Raw genomic sequence first — 16144 nt, forward strand, 5'->3', positions numbered from 1 at the left:
GTGTAGATTATTATATTCCACAATTTCAAACCTTAACCCATAACAATACGGTACACATTACAAAATCACTTACCCTGGATAAAGGTGCACATCTCGCACAAGCCAGACCCGCGGAGGGTCTCGTCTGCGGTTGAGGAGGTGGCACTATGGGTCCATCTTTCATTCGATATAGCGATGATGTTCTTGTCTGTAACAAATGAATGTTTCAATTCTGGAATGTCCTAGAACAAAACTTTAAGGAACACAAAGGGGTGACTTATCACCAAATTTAAAGATAAGCAACGATTTAAGTGGTTTTATTCTAACTGCATGATTGATACATCCATGAACTAATAGACACTTTATTAAATACTGGTATATATGCTAGAGCAAAATCTGGTATATTATGCTGTTTTCGGAAAACAAAGGCATTATTGCAATTGATGGATGCAGCAAGTTATGTTTTAGTATATGAATTATACAACAGGAGATTTACTTAAACATTTCGGTCTTGTGTATGAAGTAAGGAAGCAAGAAAAGAAGTGATCAAATTCATTAAAAGAAGTTATAAATTTCAGGGATAACGCTAATATAATAGTAGTAGAAATAGAACCAGAAAGTTTTAAGTTTGATATCTATAATCAATTGAATCCTGAAACGAATCCAACAGAACACGGAATATTAAAGACATTTCTTATTATGTAACAATAGTACTTCCTGGCCCGCCAGATCATTCTTTCTATTACATACATAATTACAATTATACTAGTACAACATAACATATGTATTATAATTGCAGTTTTCTCAATTTTAATTACTCCCGATTTCAAAACATGCGCTTAGAGCTGATGTAAATAATTATTTAATACCTCTGTGGTATGCTATCGCGAACAAAATTATAAGATAATAAATAAAATTATAATGGTATTAATTGCAAAGTCTTTGTTGAAATTTTTATGGTCGCTCAATAGTGATGTACCCTTGATCAACATTCCTGCTTGAAGATAATTTTAATAATTCCTTTATAAATTTACTAAGCTGAATAAATACTTCATGAAGAGCTAAATTATTATTATATTATTATTTTATGACGCACTATCAGTGCACTCTAATTTTATAGAGTTTTGCATAACTTTTCTTCTCTATACTTCCCTTATCAGATAAAAAAAGCGTGTGTGTACACGCGTTAGAAGTTATACTTCTTTGGCGTATGGAAAAAATACTAGATATACAACTTGAACTAGACTAGTTATCAATTTTCATAGCACCTAGAACTAACTTCATGCTGTTAAATTTAGGTGTCGGTGTGCGCGCGCATCGTAAAAATTCACTCTCATCATTTTTCTCCATCGCGCCAAAAGAAGTATAACTTCAAAAATCTGTTATATTATTATTTGCACATCTACATACAGGAATAGAAATGCAATAAGAGCGTATATTATAGACAGGGCTAAGAATCTCTTATACCATTTTTATATAGAGCTTAGCTACTGTCAGCTACTGTGAACAAAATTATACCTGGCTACATTCAGTGAACTATATACAATGTTTTCTTTGTACTCAAATAGCACTCTGATACTCAGATAGCGCCTTTAAAATGTCAAATAACAGGTCTACATTTAGCTATGGTGCCATCGAATCCAATTAAAATAAGTTATCGATTTCTTTGTTGTATGCACCTGCTTCATACATTCAGACGTTTTTTAGTCCAAAATATGAGTGTCCTAAAAATGGACCAAACTACTTTCAACCAAAAACGTCCTATGACAAAGATTACCTATCCTATCTAGTTTAATGCCGCTTCTGCTCAACAGAAAGGACAGTTTAGCGGATCTTTTAGATGCACTCACTGCATTAAAAGATAAGTACCTATTGTTATGTATGAGTGACTACTTGTATCTCGCCATTTATCCCTATCTAAAACCTGAAAAGCATTAAAAACTCGACACAAAACATTATTTGCCCAAATCACTTACAGTTATCTCAGCATCGAGTTTAGCATACACATCGGCGTGCTGCCGCTTGCGCGCGCGCACCGCCTGCCGGAGTGACGTCGTGTCGCGGCCGCACCACCCCCCCACGCGCTCCCCCACCACTTCCAGCATGTCCGCTACACGGCTGGAACAAGATTATTGAATTATGGTTACATATAGGTGTATTATAGAAAAATGCGTAATTAAAATTTTCAAAATTCATCAATGCGTAATTCAATTTTTCAAATTTCATAAATGCGTAATTGAAATTTTCAAAATTCATTTATGGGTAATTCAAAGTTCACTTATGCGCAATTAAATTTTTCAAAATTCATTAAAATCCGATCAGTTCTTGAGTTCTAAGTGTTGTAAGTAAATGGCTTTCTTTTAGGTATGCATATGAAAAAAGCATGTAGATCAAACAAATAAAAACTAATAATAAACAAACATAATACGTATTTATCTATTGCGAATGTATCGAAGCTTATAGGTGTGGTATTTACTATTTATATTCATTAATACTATCTGCAAAAGCACTATTAATAAAAGCAAAATTATTTTCCTGATAGGTATATTGGAAGTTTCCATACGAAAATTTTATAAATATTCCAACGAGAAAAGCTCGCGAATTCAGTTTCCATTAAAGCTATATTTATACGCATAAAGAGTTTTTAAAACCCATTGTGTGAGCTAAGAATAAAAACTTCTAAATAACTAAATTACCTATTAAATCCGTCAGTGAAGATACTTGAGTGAAAATGTATCGCAAACAACGAGCTAATCTTAGCCTATCAAAAGATTTAAAGATACCAACAAAATCTTTGAAATTTTTGAAGTCAAACTTCTTTAGGCGCGTTGAGAGTAAAATTTTAAGGTTGCGTCATGGCAATACCGTTACGTCATGGAGTAAAGCAACGATTTTGGTATCTTTGAATCTTGCCAAAGAAGTTTCATTTCTGACAAATTTGCTCGGCACACACGCACTTTTTTTAACGTTTACATTTATCGCGAGCTTGTAAATATTTGATGCATTATACGAATATAAACAAATTGGTTTTACATGAATGAGTTTTAAAACAAAAATAAAAATGTTTTATCAAAATAAATGTCCATAAACAAAGAATTTGTTTTACGTTAAAACATTAGAGATCAAATATTGATATATCATTCGTTGAGTAACAAGTGTCAACTCAAACATTGAATATTTAATAATGCATAATTATGAAGTACTAGCTTTCCACCCGCGGCATCGCCCGCGCAATCAAAGAAAAACTCGGCATAGTTTCCGTTCCCGCGGGATTTCCGGGATAAAACCTATCCTATGTCCTTTCTCGGGTATCAAAATATGTATCTCTATACCAAATTTCATGCAAATTGGTTTAGTAGTTAAGGCACGATTGAGTAACAGACAGACAGACAGAGTTGCTTTCGCATTTATAATATTAGTATGGATTTTAGCAAATAATGTTGTAACAAGCTCATCTTGGGTATTTCCAACTATCGTTAACAAGAGCTTACTATTTTAACAAGAAATGTCCTTAAAATTACCTTTAGACTGCAATGATTCTGTCTTATTGCTGAATACTGGCAATGTTGTTAAAATATTTTCTTTCAATGTTGTAAACAGATCACAAAGGTTACATAATAAATTGCGACTAAATACTTCATTTGTTATGCAATTTCAGTTCTGCTCGTAAATCTCTGTAATCGTAATGCCACGTAATCGACTGCTTTTTTACTCTTTGTAACTGTTGTATCCAAAACGTTGGAAGGTTCTTAATTATATTTATGAATACCAAGCTTAAGAGTCTGTTTGATTGCGCTTATATCAGGAACTACTGGACCGTACTCTAAAAATTTTCCACCTTTGGCTATGTACGAGAACACTGATTGCTATAAGTTATTTTTGTATCAGAAGCGAAGCCGTAGCAGACTGAATATTGTTCCTTTCAAAAACCTTCGTTTCGTGAGTGAGAACTACCATAGGTCTATCATCCTATCAAAACAAACACTTATACGGGACAAACAAACACACTTTTTACTTCTATACGTATAAATTCTATATTTTATAATGCTCAAAATGTACGAATTAAGTACAATCACACAGGGGGTGGCAAGCGTCGACCGCTTGTATGTCAATTGGTCCCTTTGTTGTGTATCCGTTCACTTCGTGATCAGATGATGCCAATGCGAATGAAATGAATATATATATTATGTAGATATGTAAAATGTAAATATAGAAATATTAAACGGCTAAATTTTTTTTTATGTTAAAATCATCAGTCTAAACTTTATCTGTATTTCTGAAGTGAAAAGCTCTACAACGCTCCGCGTTTTCGATGGAGAAACTTATAGCATATTTTACGAAAATGTATTTCTTTTCCATACAACTGGGGTTAATTTATTTGATTTTATAAATAATTATAAAATTTGATTTTGGTTGTATCTAATAATAGACACAACAAATAATTTATTATACCTAGAGTTTGGTATTAGAATTAGAGTCTTAGTTTTCTTATTATATTGAACTGTGAATAATTTTGTCCCTTATATTAATTTTAAACTTCAATAATTAAAGGAGATTTAATGTCCTTAAAATATTGTAGTTTTATACTGTATTCATAAGTGAATTAAATTTGACTATAGAACAAAAATTTATTATTTAAAAGTTTCATGTAAATACCATTTACGAATTTAAATTAATTTCTCAACTACACGTGAATAAATAAAATATTTTTTGGCTTTAATATTTAAGCAATTATCGTCATTTCTTTCACTAGATCCAAACTTTAATTAAGCTGCTAAAAATAACTTTTTTTAAATAACTTATACGCAAGAGATGTACGCGATAAACATAAAATAAAAATCATGTACCTACCTAGGTATCTTTTTAAATAATTTTTACACAAAGTATAAAGTTCACATCCTTGACACTTCAATTAAATAAAAATTCGCAACAATAATTACTCCGCAAAAAATATGAGAAACAGATTCAGATAATATTATACACTAGTAAAAAAGATAAAGAGTTCGAGCTATCATTAAATTAACAGACTAGTAAAAAATGAACGCACCTCGAAGTAAAGAACCAATACAGTATGGCTGTGAATATCGCCAGCTCTGCCGCACTGCTGGTCACCCGCACATGCTCCACCACTGTCCAAACATTTATCATCGTCTCCATCTCGACACTCGAATTCACATTACCAGTCCAATTGTATACACTCATACGTTCGAACATACACAAAACACTGAATCACTTGAACGGGTCCCTGCGCAAATAGTCGATTTCTCGTTTTCACAAACAAAATACGTTACGAAATTACATTTAAAATTAGACAATGTAAATTAAAACACGATTGGTGAGACGTATCGATACAGCGACGTGTGTAAAGACGCGCGACCTCCACCGGCCGCGAGCGTCGACTGCGCACGATCAGTCACATTATCACAAAGAAAAGACACAGAACGGCGTGATAGATAACAGACAAACTCACATTATGGTCGCGAATGAAAACAATAACGACCCAGATGATAAACTAATAACCATTGTACTGTGGACAGTCAACGTGAATGAACCATTTTGTTACGTGATGATGGAATAATGATAATTTAATCGTATGTATAATATGTACCTTTGTTCTATATTGGTTGCGTACTGTTGACATAGAGGAAAATGTTGTTTTCACTTCGTTTGTTCAATTGAAATAACTCTGATCTTATTCAATTTTCTATTTTTGTTATTTATTTACACTACGTAATTTTATAATTAGCACACAATCGTCGTATTCTTTATTCAAAAATAACTACTTTTTCCTATTTTTATAGCATCCACTATGATATATTTTTTACTCAATTAAATATTAGGTCATCAGTGCATAATTCTTTTTAAGATATTTACTAATTGACAGATTTACAAAACAGACAATCTATTGATTGTATATTTTTTGTAAATTTTCTCAAAATAAATTATTTTTTATTCATTTCAAATAACTATGATTTTCAAAAAAAAAATAAATACAATAAATTCATTGCCTCCGATAGTTTATTTCTACTTTAAGAATTTGCCTCACAGAGACAAAGGAAACTCCCCAATGCTTCCGAACATATTGCTATAACACGTACATTAATATTCCTTTTGTGATAATAATAAAATTACGAATTCAACAATACATTATTCTAACGGTACGTTTCCGGTATCTGCATTTCCGCTTCACTAAACTTTACTTCTTTACGATGACTCATAATTTTTAATGCAATAGTATAAAATTACATTTACAAATAAAATATTCTATCTTCTTTTACAAAAATTATATAATCATTTAAACTCTAACAGATTGCTAACCTTTTTGGGATCTTTTACGAGAATTTCTCCATAGGTGCAGTTTTCATATAAGGTGGCAAACACTAACGTTAAATAAATAAAAATTAAAAAATTCTCTTCAAAGTTTCGTATATATCGTGAAAAATTACGTCCACATTTCGCTCGATGCCCCACCGTGCAAAATTATGAACATATTTGGCTAATCTAAAAGACATCTAGACTGCTCTTTACTGATCAAAAAATTAATCCCACCCTTGGTCAATCCAATACATATACATTAGTAATACACTCATATACTATCCACATAGGTCGTGATAAACCAACAATAATCACGTAAATATTACATTTGTATACATGATCGGGTCACGGGTTCAGCGAGGAAGGAAATTTTATAGTTCATTGCAGTTTTATACTCTGTTTATAGAAACGTAGGTAGTTGATAAGGCTTGGCAATTTCTAAACATAATTTCTTCGCTATTGGGTCACCGCGGTCAGGAATAGTTAGTTGATTACCGTCTATAAAGGATAGAGATTAGAGGTTTTTGATATGTGAATTGTAAGATAACATTGAAATTTGCGAGTATATGCGATAGAAGAAAAGTGTAGCTAGATAACATTAGCTAGTCTTACAACCGGTAGATTAAAACAGGATGGATCAATTAATTTCTGAGACAATTTTGCCGTTTTCCCGGAGTACGATACACATCATAGACGACAGAAAAGTATTGATTCTTATAATAATATAAATAAAACAGAGATTCATTTCAAATAATAATTGTGTAGATTTAATTTGGTTTGTAGCTGTCTTGCAAAATTGCTAAAAAGAAAGGCGTGATTCGAATTGATATGATGAGATTCGAATTGAAATGATGATTGAATGCTAATTGGTAGGCTTATGTAAAAGTCGATAATACGATTTAAAAAAAAACCTTTAGAAGAATTCACTTTTTGCTTAGCATAAATTAACTGATGATTACCGAACCGGTTTCCAAAATAAAATTACACTATTAAATAAATACTGATTGATATTCATTAGTAAAAGCTCCTTCCTATAAATTCTTGATATAGGGTTGCCAACTTTTTTTACAAGAATTAAAGTATATTCAGGTCTATGAAGATTATTAAACAGTTTTTTAGCAAAACAAACAGTATTTATTGTAGTGTGCGCCCTCTGACTAAATAAAAAACATTTGTGAGCGTCTAAATGTAACACATAATAATGTGCCTGCATTTTGATGCTGAAAACAGTATTTTGTATACTATTTTTTTGGAAAAAAGTATAATTTAGTGAAAAACAGTAGACTGCTTAAAACAGTATAGTTGGCAACCCTACATATAGTGTTGGTATGTAAATTGGTAGAAACCAAAAAGCGAAACTTTCTATATATCAATTAGGACTTCAAATGTACTAGTTCAGAGAGCGTACTACAGTATTCAGGAATATATGGACGATAAAGACCCATGGAGGGTTGTCGCGTAAAAACCACAGGACAGTTCTTTGGCATATTATGATATATTATGTATAAGTTAGATATAAGTTACATATTATGTAATATTAACATGATTTTAAAAGAGCAACTATGGAGTTTCTTGCCGATTCTTCTCCATAGATACTGCTTTCCGAATCGGTGGTAAATGTTAAAAATACTTATTTAATGACGATTCGAAAGTGCTACTAAATAGTAGTCTAATTGAATAAATGAATGTTTGAGTTTGAGTTTCAAACAACAATCAAGTCACTTGCACTATTTTCTGCATTGGTGACGACTTTCTCGTATAATAATACAACTGATTAAATAAAAATAGAGCAAACGCGTTCTTTGTTACTGGTTTATCCAGGTTTCAGTTTTTATTATTATATCCAGTTCTACTTGTATGGATTAATTGTATTAATAGCTATATTTCTCGATTGCATACATTTATGGATATCATGTTTTTGATGTGACTGCATTGCCACGACGCAAACATGAAATTTTAATCTCAACGCGCCTAGATTCACTTAAAAATATTTAGCAGCTAAGTTTTCCAGTTTGAAAATTTCCTGCAGTATTTTCATTTAAGAGTGACTCAGTTTGAAGTAGTGAATAATAGCCTATAAATAACATCAGTATGAATGAATTAACACGTGCCTGTTATCATTTGTTAATGAACAAAACGCCAAAATTGTTGACGACAATTTTATCTTAGTTTAACGTGAAAGTAAATAATTAAATTTGATTAAGAGGTGAAGAAAAGGTGGCGGGATGAACTGGACCAATTTAATAGAGACTGGTCTACAATAGCACAAGATCATGGTTCATGGAAGCGCTTTGGGGAGGCCTTTGCTCCGCATTGGGACACAACAGGCTAATACAATACAAACAAAACATTAGAATGAAGGAAAAGTGATTCACAGATACAACTTATTTTAATCTAATATATAAAAATCAATGCCACTTTTCGTTGTAATTCCATAACTCGAGAACGGCTGAACCGATTTCGATAATTCTTCTTTTATTATATTCCTTGAAGTACGAGGATGGTTCTTATGTAGAGAAAACGTAAACATGTACCACGGGCGAAGCCGGGGCGGACCGCTAGTATAATATATATATTCTTTGCCACTCATTTTCCAAGGTCGCTATCGAATGATTAAATATTTATTTTTGTAATAAAATTATGATTATTAGTACAATAGCTGTGTAGGTATTGAATGTCTGAAATCTGAACTCTCGTACATAGATGATGGAATTGAGTACATGGGCCGTATTATGACTTATTTTATTTTGAACTGAATGGTAAATTCATATTATACCATAATTAACCATTGCTGTCTATTGCGATCATAATCTATACTAATATTATAAATCTGAAGAGTTTGTTTGTTTGAACGCGCTAATCTCCGATTTGAAAAACTCTTTCGGTGTTAGATAGCCCATTTGTCGACGAAGGCTCTAGGCCCTAGGGCCTAGGCTATATATCATCACGTTAAGACCAACAGCAGCGGAGCAATGCGGGTAAAACCGTAGGGCACAGCTAGTTAGATATTAGAATATCATAATACGGCCCCAGATACCTTTTAAATCTAAGCATTTGGGACACAAAATAGTTTGTTAATATTGTGAAGACTTCATTAATTCTTGAATAACACTGCTTACATTTGTATGTAAATAAACTGAAATCGATTCTCATAGGTAGATACACTACATTGAAATCGTTGTATAATGACTCGGGAATTTAAGCAAATTTTTAAATTGAGATTGTACATAATAATAAACAAACTGACAGATATAAATCAGTTTAATATGGAAGCTGCTATTGCACGACGATGCGAAGCATCAGAGAGTGCTTTACGATCGAAAAATTTTTTTCGCCTCATTTTTGCAGCTATTCTTATTATTATAGCCTTGTTAGTTCACGGAATCAAGATATTTTGCATACTATTGTCGAGATAATTTAATGGAGATTAATCCCATACTTTTTAAAAATTGATTTACTTCAATAGAATTGGAAAAAAACACCGAAATACTTAGGTCAAAAAATTTTCCTGTCCGTCATGTGTGAAACCTGAAAACACTATAACTTGTGAAAAAATCTATCATTTGAGTTAAATTTTTTTTTAAATATTCTAATCGACGATTGTAGGTCACTGAATGCGAATGATTAATTAATTCAGTGTCGTTTAATTGCAATTAATAAAAAACGAAAACTACAAGACTGTATATCTATATATTATATATTTTTTTTATATTTCATAATTAAATGAGCATTATGAGTCGTGCACTTTTGGATTTTCCAAATAATATTTTAATATTATGTTATAGTGGTTTAATGTTATCTGAGTATGAAGGAAAAGAAATATAAAAGCTAAGTTTTGGTCGATCAGACAACGAATATTTTCTACGAAATTCGCTAATTTATTAGTTTAAAACTTACGAAAGATTTAATGTAGACGTTGCTTGTTAATCAGCTGCAAAATATCAAAACGTGAGTTTAAATAATAAATTAAATAAATTTACAATTACATTATGTTTGTGCAAATAATACTCAAAAAAGGTACCGACGTTAACTGTTTTTAAGTTTAAAATTAAAACAACATTATTGTATTCTTTTTAAAATTTTCGCTTTACAAAACACCTGAAAGAGGTATTGACCTAAAAGTGACCCCTGGGTCAATCAATTTTTAAAGGTCCCGATCATAATTTTCTCGTATTTTTTTTTTTACTTAATTTTCAGCATTTTACTATTTCATTTAGAAGATAATTCTTCGTAGATTAAGATTATATAAGCAGCAGTGATGTTGATTAAATACATTTGTGGATTTAACTTCACGAACAGATCTATTCACGGGAAATAATGTCCTTTGGACAACTTACACAATAGTACTTTTTTAAATGTTAAATTCCCTTAAGAATTAAAACAAATTCTTCTAATATTAAATAATAAATAATATTTTGATATTTGTTCTATTTACACCCAAAATACGAAATATTTTTATTAAAATTGAAACGAATGATGTCTTTTGAACAACCAAATAATGTTTCATAGATAAAAAAGTTTCAGTAAAGCGGAAATAGTGATATTTTTTACAAAAAAACTATTAAGGCGAGGTTGTTACGTATCGTATTATTGATTTTACTTAATTAAAATGAACTGATTCTCGATAAAACTGAATGAATGAAGTATAATGTGATTTTCATATGGGGACATCTTAGTTGTAGTAGTAGCGTCTTGATTTTTGAAATGTTAAAATTACAATTAAACTAGACATAAAATCGCGTAATAAAAATGTGTTCCCGAAACAGCCGAGTAATAAACAAAACATGAACTATTTAACTGTTAAAGTATAAGTTTTATATAATTATTGTCCTAGGGACAACCAAATTGTCCATGGTACAACCACTTTGGTTGACCAAGTGACTGGTTGTCCGCGGGACATTTTTTAAATTTTGAGCCGCCAAGCAAATACTATTGTTATTTTATATATTAATCTCAGCTCACACTAAAATATAGACGAAAGCGCATCTCGTGTAGTATAATTGATATCAATGCATCAAGTACTTACGTTTTAATCACAGTTGTCTGACGGACTGACAAAAAAGCCACCCCACACTCACCAACAACGCTCGGACGACTGTTGCCGTGATTTTATACAAATCAAAGTGGCGTTTGAGCCCGACAGTTAATTATTGTGTTTAGCTTGTTGTTTAGGAATCTACCGCGCCATATGTGTTTTGGTTTCATAACTAAATTACGGTTGTCTGTGAGACCTGTGTCATGTAGGTGATTTATGGGGACAAAAGTAAAATGCCTGAAAATCGTATTATATCCAATAAAAAAAAAATGGTTTGTATGTTTGGATGTCAATAATTATGTACTGAAACAAGGAGTGTATTTGGTATTTATGGTCGTGATAGTATGTGTTCGTGATGCGAAGTTTGTTAATGCATTGTGGCATGGGGACAAATGTGATAGTACTGGAAAATTGCATTTAGTCCCTCGACAACCATGAAACAACGCACAAATTAATAAAACAAGTAAAATATTGTTCGCAATAATGCTAGAAAATATTAAAAGGAATATAATTAAAACGAATTTAACTCTTTATGATTTCATGTTTATTAATTATCCTTCAGGGACATGATCCGTACTCGTCGGACCAATAAAAGTTGATCGACCCCCCTACATTAACGAAAACTGCGACATTGAAAGAAAAAAAAACTACAAGTGATAACTGCGTTAAAAACAACCGACTTCAAACTTGCACTTGCAAAATTTACAAATACCTACAGACAAAAATGCTCATAAAATAAAAACTACTGGGCCTATCCGAATAAAATTTTTATGGGACCAATTCGACACCATCCCGCATCGAACAAAAAAAGAATCACGTAAATCGGTTCAGAAACCTCGGAGAAATCGGTGTACATACATAAAAAAAAAAAAAAAAAATATACCGGCCGAATTGATAACCTCCTCCTTTTTTTTGAAGTCGGTTAAAAAATGAATCGCATTGAAATAAATGTGTTTTCAAAGAACCTGTATATTATATTATGAGGTAGGTAGTAGATACCTATAAATTTTAAAAAAACACGAGCTATCTACCGTACGTACTTCACTACATAGTATAAAACAAAGTCGCTTTCTCTGTCCCTATGTCCCTTTGTATGCTTCAAACTTAAAAACTGCGCAACGGATTTTGATGCGGTTTTTTTTATTAGAAAGAGTGATTCAAGAGGAAGGTTTTTGTATATAGGTAATTTATTAGGTTTTAGACAAAGCGGGAGAAGCCGCGGGCGGTAAGCTAGTAGACAATAAATCTACAGGTATAATTTTAGGATTTAAATCTTTTTCGTGTAAAATTGATAAAGAAGAAAAGAAAAGTAGATCCAAAAAAACTTTACATATGACAATATTTCTAATAATAGTTTCGGGTTTAATTTTTGATATGCCTTTTGATGATAATCAAAAACATTTTAAATGCGTAATGTGCATTGTACTGTAACTTGTAAGACAATACAATATCTTCTGCGCACATTATTTTTCAGCAAATAACGCAGCATTTGAATATTTAATATCAAAGATTATACTATTTCGTATCGATATTTATAATTTATTGCTAGCAATTGCTAATTAATAAACACAAAACTGATTGGTGATAAAGCTAATATGGAATAATAATCAATTTTTTGTCAGATAAAATCATACTGATGCAATATAATGAAATATTTTATGTTTCTTCGGCGGATATGTAGGAGGTATAAAGTTTTTTGTTATTTTTATGTGCACGTTTCTAAACGGATAACAGCTTGCCTGAATAAAGGATTTAACTTTTTCAGTAATGTTTATTTCTGATTTTATTCGCATTAGTGTTTAAACACAATAAACTAATCATATCAAGAAAATTGATACGGTCATCACTGCTTCAAGCATTGTGTTTTATGACGTATATTTGTGCCAAAAATAATTTATTTTGTATTAGTAATTATTTAGTAGTGCTTTGGTTAGTGTAAGCCACTATGTTCTAAAGTTAATAAATAAATTGGAAAAATGCAATCCATTTGACAATATTCAAAAGGTGCCTTAAAAATTCTCGGTGCCTCTTTAATATTATTTATATGTAATACATTAATTAGGTACGCATTGAATGCAAATGCTTACATTATATAAATCGCTACGTCATGAGCATTTTTCGCAACTACAAATTTTACATCGGGCCGATGTTTGAATTTTTAGATTAAACGTATCAGTTGAATAAATTATTACACATTTTTTTTATAGAATGGAAAAATTAAATCACGACGCGTGATTCGAACGAAAGTCTTTCGCCTTACCATGACAATGTCTGACACTCGACTCTCTATTATAGATAGGGAGGCGAGGTAGCTAAATGGCGTAATTCAACGGCGTCGCCGAGACTTATCAAAATCGAAAGATAAAATAATTTTGAAAAGAAAAGCTTCTATGGTAAAAACCATTTTAGCGGTGGGTTTGGCGTGTACGGATTTTCAAAAATGTAAAAAAAAACAGTAACAGTAACTTTTCTCGAGCGCGTCAGATATTCATACTACGTATGCCCCAAGTGCCTCTGATAACAATGGTATACTAATCTGCCGGTTTGCGTGGTGGGGATAGGCATATAAAATCGTAAAAAATGCACAAAAAAAAAAATTTACTCGAGCGCGTCAGATTTTCGGAAGGGGTGTTAATTAGGCCCCAAGGAAGCTCCCCTTAAAAAAACTGACGATTACGGCGTGACGATAAGTTACGATGAATTTTTGAAAATGCAGAAAAAAAAAGTCCTTTTGAAATACTCGAGCGCGTCAGATTTTCATAGGGGAGGTTTATCTCGGTATCCTGAAAGCATATTTTCTTAATCTGACAAAAATGTTGGTGGGTTCTCTTAATCTGACCGAAAAAGGTTTGTGGGGTTTTTTTTTAATCATCGTCATTTCATATCAATTTTTCTTAACACTCTCAGTTTTCGAGATGTACTCAAAATACCGGGAGTTTGAGTTTTATGATGCTTCAAGTAAAAAAAGTTTTAATTATGGACAAAAATGAAAAGAGACCTTTTTTTGGAAAATAAAATTACCTTTTTTGTTTATTTAAACTTCTTTTTTGGAAAAAGTAAAGTTCGCGACTTGTAAGCTGCAACGCGTTTTTCGGAAGACGAAATGGCTCCTCCAGACTTCCGGTCATGCGGAAACCGGCAGATTTTGTAGTTTTAGTAAGTTTTAGATTATATTCTTCAAAATAAAAATAAAAACAATCGCGCTCGAGAATGCCGGATTAACGTTTTTTTTTTACAAGTTCGCGACCCTATAACTCGGCGGCGTCGAGGACTTATGGTCAGATTAGTTAAATTTAGTCTTAAAACACTAAAATCAACCCCCAATATCTTAATCTGACGCGCTCGAGTATTTCAATATATCGATTTTTTTTTACTAATCTGATCGTCTATCCTAGGCGCGCGTCACTACATATAGAGCTAAATAGTGTACAAGGTTGTTCTATTAGGTCTAAGGTATCTCTCATATCTTAAACTGCCACGCTCGAGTATTGCAGAAAATTCCCCTATTCGCCTCCCTATCTATTACCATGGACCAATATATACTCTATGTATGTATGTTATATATGTGTAATAGTATGTCCATTTTTTTTTAAAGTGGGGAAATCTTCCAAAGATACCCACGGCCCCCGGGGAAGGAGCTGTGGGTTATGTCGGATTCTTACCGACTAAAACCCCACTGTGTTTCCGTCGAGCCGCTTTAATGATGGGGCCGCAGGTATTGGTTAGAATTCTTCCGCGACGTGTAATAGTATGTCCATGCTATTACACACTAATATAAAAATTACTTGTAAAAAAAATTATAAGAACTAGCAAGTATTTAAATTTATTTTTGAATTTGTTGGTACATTATATGATATTCAATGAATAGTTTATAGTTTATAGTTTAGTGCTAAAATTAATATGATAATATAGCCTTTTACAAGAAATAACAATAGACGTATGCCATTTAATCCCGAGTATCGTTTCTCTGTGGTTATTTCACAATAATATTGGTATTCTGTAACGATCTTGGGGTAATCCTAGACTCGAGGATCACATTTCACATTGTATTATGTATAGCCTAGTTTAAAGAAGAACTGAGTAATATAACATTCTCTAATATTTTTATTTAAGCTGTGCTCCGCGGTTTTACCCGCAGTGCTCCGCTCCTGTTGGTCTTAGCGAGATGATATTATATGTATACGTATAGCCTTCCTCGATAAATGGGCTATCTAACACCGAAAGAATTTTTCAAATCGGACCAGAAGTTCACAAGATTAGCGCGTTCAAACAAACAAACTCTTCAGCTTCATAATATTAGTATAGGTAGGGCAATTTAAAATCGTCTACAAATTAAAATCAAAAGTCTACTAATACTGTTTGTTTGTCTTTCTTTTCAGTCGCAACGGAGGGTATTTACGATACGATTTTTGTGCCGGAGGTAGGAGGCTAGAACTAGTCACTAGTCAGTAGGCTACTAATTCCGCGTTGAAACATCATTCCCATCTCATTTCCATGCAAATTTCTTATTTTTATAAATATATTCTTCGTATCCAGAAATATGAGCATTTAAGTGATGAAATTCTACATGAGTAGGTAGCTAGGTATTCTATAAATTGTAAAGCAGTGAAGTCTATACTAGGTAGGATCCGCATTAATCTTATCTCATACATAAAACATTAAAAATATATCGCATTGTTTAATATTATACTTATGAACGTACTGCCGCTCTAATCGCCAAAAGACGGGCCACTGAAAATCAGTGTTGCAACTACGTTGCAATTTATGCTGAGTGGCTACCGTTTTTGGCTCCACTTCTTATATTAGCTTCATATT

General features: G+C 32.1%; 1 protein-coding gene across 3 annotated transcripts in view; it reads right to left on the minus strand.

The window, feature by feature from the left end:
* Positions 1 to 16144, minus strand: part of LOC123702721 (glycerol-3-phosphate acyltransferase 1, mitochondrial) — a 69859-nt gene that overhangs the window by 34812 nt on the left and 18903 nt on the right. For 2 of the 3 annotated variants that reach the window (XM_045650508.1, XM_045650507.1), the window contains exons 2-3: positions 1956 to 2097; positions 74 to 187 (exon numbers count right to left, since the gene is read on the minus strand). In XM_045650508.1, coding sequence (XP_045506464.1) covers positions 74 to 187; positions 1956 to 2084 — 243 coding nt within the window. In that variant the 5' untranslated portion in view covers positions 2085 to 2097. Of the gene's footprint in view, positions 1 to 73; positions 188 to 1955; positions 2098 to 5026; positions 5225 to 16144 lie in introns of all 3 variants that reach the window. The other variant, XM_045650506.1, reaches the window with a different exon arrangement.

This window comes from Colias croceus, chromosome 24 (genome assembly GCF_905220415.1).
Source record: "Colias croceus chromosome 24, ilColCroc2.1".
NCBI classification, from domain to species: Eukaryota; Metazoa; Arthropoda; class Insecta; order Lepidoptera; family Pieridae; genus Colias; species Colias croceus.